The 5,691-nt window shown below is 41.7% G+C and overlaps 1 protein-coding gene across 1 annotated transcript; it reads left to right on the top strand.

The window, feature by feature from the left end:
- The first annotated feature begins 553 nt into the window (after positions 1-553).
- On the top strand, positions 554-5,565 carry HYKK (hydroxylysine kinase). The gene is made up of 5 exons (XM_009577740.1): positions 554-899; positions 1,650-1,792; positions 4,171-4,354; positions 5,048-5,165; positions 5,255-5,565. The coding sequence occupies exons 1-5, from the start codon at positions 554-556 to the stop codon at positions 5,259-5,261; spliced, it is 798 nt and encodes a 265-aa protein (XP_009576035.1). The 3' UTR covers positions 5,262-5,565.
- Positions 5,566-5,691: the final 126 nt, after the last annotated feature.

Raw genomic sequence — 5,691 nt, 5'->3', positions numbered from 1 at the left:
CGGCGCTTCCAGCAGCGGGGCAGGCGCCGAGACCTGGAGCGGGCGAGAGACGGAGCGAGCGTCTGTAGGTTTGTTCTGCATTTCTTAACGCAGGAATTCTGAAGGCCGTGACCAGGCAGAAAGATTATGTCTGCTTTAACATTAAGATCTAATAAAATATTTCTTGTCTCTTGCAGATGTGAATTTAGAACTTCCTGGACAGGGATTCAGCAACTCTGTTCCTTAGGAAATCATTCCTGGTTAGCAACATACCAGCTTAGGCTGCTACTGGAAATTAGCTAAGAAAAATACTCCTAGTTAATAAGCTTTTCACGTCTACTTGTTCTCAACAGATTGAATGCATCCCTCTAGAAGTCTTTCTTGTGGGGGGCTGCAGACTAAGTAGTTGACAAGAAACCGTGATGTAAGAAACCTGGACTGGCTTAGTGGTTTTTTTTTGCTTGTTTAATGTACTCTCTCCAGTATCCGAATGCATTCTGTTGCAGTAATTACTGCTTCTGATGCCAGAATGCAGGTAAGATCATCTGGCTTCTCTTTTTCTCCTAGAGACACAATGTCTTCTGGAAATGACTGTCGACCCCAGGCACTCACCAAACCAGCACTTGGAGAAAAAGAAGCGACTGAGTTGGTTGACAGGGTGTTTGGATTAAAGGTGTTTTGGATCAGGCCACTCCCCAGCTACGACGACCAGAATTTCCACGTACGTGTCTCAAGAAACAAAGGTGCAGCTGAAGGTGCTGATGAGTATGTCCTCAAAATCACCAATTCGGAAGACAGCCAGAAGCCTGCCCTCATTGAAGTGCAGACCCAGGCCATGATGTTTCTCAGCGCCGAAGGCTTTCCTTCAGCTACTCCTTATCTTACAAAAGATGGTAACGTGATGTCTCTGGAGTCAGGAGGTGAGCAATTACAAGCACTTTTACTGCCCTACTATCACCCTTAGCTTGGCAGTAGCTTGCTATATGGCATGCCATATATATACTAAATTAAAACTCTAGGCTTATTTTTAAATATTAGAGGATATATTATGTCCAGCCATAATAGTCCAAACTTAAAATACTAGAAGCAAAGCAAGTCAAAGAGAGTAATAATTAACTATGAAAACACTTAGGAAATAACTTCAGTATAATGAATTGCAGAAAACATTGATCTGACCTGTCCATGCACAAGAAAAGGAAAAAAAAAGCCTCATTGACTAAATGTTGTTACAAATTATTTGCCTACAGAATGGTGTAAAATACAGTTCTAGCCCATTTATGATGCCAGAACAAATTGCTTCAACAGCGCTTGGAAGAAAAATTGTGTTGACATTTTGCTTTTATTTTCACTGTAACTCCCATACAAAAGCTGGGATTCCTGAGACCTCCTGTTCTGCTGCAAAACTCCGTAAGTGGGTGTCTGCGAGCACTGGAGGAAACCTGCTGTATGCAGAGTCAATTCCAAGCACAAGGACTAGAAGTCCAGCATAGATTGCAAGTGTGTTAAGGTTTGCACATCATCGTACAACATTCTGGTAAATTAAATCTTTGAATGAAATCAGCTACCTCTGATGACTTCTACACTGGGATAAACCTTTTTTGCCTCTTGCGTTAACTAATACTCAATAGCATATATTGAAGCGACTGACTGCATCTCTCTTTGCCTGTTAGATACTGGACCTGGGAACAAAAAGTACATGGTCAGACTGCTGACTTACCTGCCAGGTACGCCTGTAGCAAAAATTGCTACAAATGCTCAGATTTTCTATGAGGTCGGTAAGCTAGCTGCCAGTTTGGATAAAGCGCTCTCAGAGGTGAGTTTTCGTTGCTCCAGCCTCACAAACTTCTTTCTCAATTAATTTCTCCTCTGTATTTCTTCTTGCTTGCTGTCTGCTTTCCCAATCTGCGAAATTCAAGTTGGTGAATGCGGATGTCAGTTTAACTCATCTTTCAGTTGCCAACCTCCAAGCTGGCTGTTACTAAAGCATTTCCGCAAGAAAGGTGACCAGTTGGTGCTTATGACACGGTATTGGTGATCCTTTTGCAATGCATTTTTGTACCATGGACAGGGAGATAAGGGTTTCTTTTTACTTACGCAAAACTCACCCGTTCAGTATTTCAAACCTGGTGAATAAGGAGAGTGAACCCAGGCTTCTAATTGCCCAAATTTGGGCTTCTAATTGCCCAAATTAGAAGCATGTAAAGCTTGTTTTAAAGCATTTTTGTATAGTGCACCTCAGGCACAGCTGTCTGATCTATTATTTTGAATTCATTTTGACTTGCTCTCTTTCTCCTGGTCATTAGAACTGCGACCATTTAACATTGGTAGCGTTGGTTCCTTCTCTACCATGCCAGCTGTGCCAATGAACAGAGATTTGTGACACTTCTCTCATTTGCACTGCTTCCAGTCAAATAATCCTAATGCAAAGAAAGTTCGTTCTTTACTCTGTAATTATACAGGATAATAAAGCTGATAAATCAGCCAGTAATTAAGTTTGATACATAAAAGAACTCTTGCATTATTTATTGCCTTTCATTAACCTTTCCTTCTCATGTTCTGGCTACCGGCTTCAGACAATTATGAAATGTGAATTGCCAGCTTTACTAACCACATTCTTAAATTACAAGAGCATTTTTCAACTGGGAAAGATAATTTACTGTTGCCTTCTAACACTCTGGTCATGCTCTTATAATGCGATTAAAACAATGTATATAGACCAAATATGCCTGAGACTTGTCCTGCCAAGGAGGCAATAGATGACAAGAACGCAGATTTGATGGAAAAGGCTTGTTACGCCCTTAACATATGGATTATCATCTACCAAGATTTGTCATTTAAAAGAAAGAAAATTACAATCATTACTGTCAAAATGTCAAAATATCATTGACACTAAAAATAATAACTAAGGTATTAAGTTTTCTGATGACAGATCAGAAAATACAGCCTGTCTTTTCTATCCAGTTAACTTTGTCAACTTGATAGCAAAGCAATGTGCCATGCTTTGTTTTGTGCACAAAATAGTATTCCACCACTTTCTCTGTTGGTGTCTCCTTTTGCTCAGATGTTCCTCACATCCTCTAAATGGAAATAAGTTAAGTTTATGGCTGTAAAGTGACTGTCTAGGGCTCATGACTTTTTATTACCCTTCATACACCTCGTAACCCATTTCTAGCTTGCTGGAATATCTGATTTATGCTGGCAAGATTGCAGTGGTTGCTTACCAGATGACATTCTTCCTTCCGATGTGGTGCTTTATACAGCATTAGGGATCCTGTATTGTGATTTCTGGTTTAGGTTTGATCTTGTTCCTTACTTTTTCATACATGGTTCTAGTTTTGACTACCATTTAGCTATCTCTAAGAGCCTTAATTACAAGCATGGGTTTCTTTTTAAGAGGAAGCTAGCTACTCTATAGGAAGGTTTTTTTATTTGCCCTATGCTCTGATAGAGTCTGGCCCACAAGCCACCTTAATAAGCATTAGAGGATTTGAGGATAAGAGTGTTATGCAGTGGGAGAGATGCTTTTTCTCCCTGAATGTCACTTTCCAAACCACCTTTTTCATTTGCTAGTGAGAGAGAGGTTGGGGACCTTGTTGTTTAAAATATTTAGGCTACCTAATTTAGGCAAATTTTCATAAGAATAAAGCTCTGCCCAGTATCTCCATAAAGTACTTCTGTCCTCAGGATTTTTCATCTACCAGCTGATCCTAAGGCTCGTCCCCAGAAGCCGCCACCTCTAAATGCACAGTGTGCCTGTTCCCAGGGCGCTGGCAGGTTTTGTGTCTCTTCTGCTCTGACAGCTTTGTGTAGCGCCAGCTGTGCAAGCCGGGCTCTGCCAGTGTGGGACTCTGGCCTGGGCAAGGCCTCGAAGTCACTACATAATGTCACATTACAGAAAGTCAGTATCAATTTTAAATTACTGAAGTGATGAATGACTTAAGATAATCTTTGTACCTAAAGAATGGGGAAAAAACCATTCGGGTTGTATGTAGATACTAAGATGCTTACCTTAATCATTCTTCAGGTTATTCTTTTACTGGTTGATATAAAGCAATAATCAAAGTCATGGTGCTTTTCAGTGAGTCTCATTAGGAACCTGTTAAAGTTAATAGGGGCTTTGAGTCAAGCCCTTTAATCATAAAACCAGGATTTTTACTTATGGCCTATTTTATCTTGTGCTTTTTTCCAAAGAAATTCCATCATCCATCAGTAAAAAGTCTGCATCGAGGTCAGTTCATTTGGAACCTGGCAAACGTTCCTCTTCTAGATCAGTACATTTATGCCTTGGGCCAGACCAAGTATCGTGAAGTTGTGGAACAAGTTATTGAGCAGTTTAAAGGGAAAGTAATACCCAAGCTAAGCAGTTTTCGAGCCTGTGAGTATTTTATTCTCATTGTGATTATGTTGAACTGAGACACTGAAATTTATTAGAGGGTTTGGTCTGTGGAGAAGGCAAAAAAAGGCAAAAAAGAAGTCTCCTTTATCCCTAGCTAGACACGTGCAACTATTGTGCTGAATGAAAACAGCGCAGAATAAGCCAGGAGAAATGTGCTGTCCAGAGTCAGGTTCAGTTCTTGATCTTTCTGATGAGTTTGCTACCAGTTGAAGTGATGATTTTCATGCTGTTACGTGAGCTTAATAAGAATATATGGAGTACACTACTTCCTTTCATCAAGGCCCAAATAACTATTTAATCATATTTTTTGGAATTCAACTCACATTGATGTTGATGATAATTTGACAATTTGATAATTTGATAACTGCTATGTATGTTTAGAAAACACGTAGCATATCACATGTAGTACCAGACCAGAATAAGATCTCATAACACTCCCTTTACCAATTGCTATCTGGTCACCTGTTAGTGGAATGGAGGTTCCTGGGAAGCAGTAAGGCCGTGAAAGGCAACACTTGATACTGAGGGAGACAAGTATGGTTTTGTGGTTGGGTGTTAGCTGGAGCCTCTGTGCATCTTTTCAAGCCTGTTTCACTGAGAAATGGAAAAAAAAAAGTTGGATTCTGCTCTTTAATAATTATTAAATACTGTTTCTATTTCTTCTGTGTTTAGGTATCAATCATGGAGATCTTAATGACCACAACATTCTGGTAGACTCCAGTTCTGCTTCCCTGGAGAATCCTCAGTACAGGGTGTCCGGCATCCTGGATTTTAGCGACATGAGTTATGGGTATTACGTATTTGAAGTCGCAATAGCTATCATGTACATGATGATTGAGAGCCCAGATCCTCTGAATGTTGGAGGGCATGTTCTCGCAGGGTTTGAAAGTGTCCTGCCACTCACAGAGGAGGAGAGAGGTGCCCTCTTTCTCTTGGTGAGTGGGAGGTTTTCTCAGTCCCTTGTCATAGCAGCCCACACAGCTCTGCGGTACCCAGAGAATAAGGAATACCTCATGATCACAGCCAAAACCGGATGGAAACACTTAATGAAAATGTTCGAGGTGGGCCAAGAAGCTGTAGAGAAGACATGGTTTAAGACTGCCGAAGCATATACGAACCAAGCCCCTGCCACGTAGGTCGGAGGCTGCTGCGGTCCTTGCGCGGTGCCACCTGACTCTATGGCAATAAAGGCGGCGCTGCCTGCGCTGGAGCGCGTCCCCCGCGGTGTGTACGCAGGCAGGGGCAGGGCACGATCCGGGACGAGGGTCGGGCTCTCCGCCCTGAGGCGGCGGTCACTGCCCTCGCCTCAGCGGGCC

Source organism: Fulmarus glacialis, unplaced genomic scaffold, assembly GCF_000690835.1.
Source record: "Fulmarus glacialis isolate BGI_N327 unplaced genomic scaffold, ASM69083v1 scaffold925, whole genome shotgun sequence".
NCBI lineage: Eukaryota > Metazoa > Chordata > Aves > Procellariiformes > Procellariidae > Fulmarus > Fulmarus glacialis.
The sequence above is the reverse complement of the archived record's forward strand: the minus strand, read 5'-3'. Positions and strand labels throughout refer to the sequence as shown.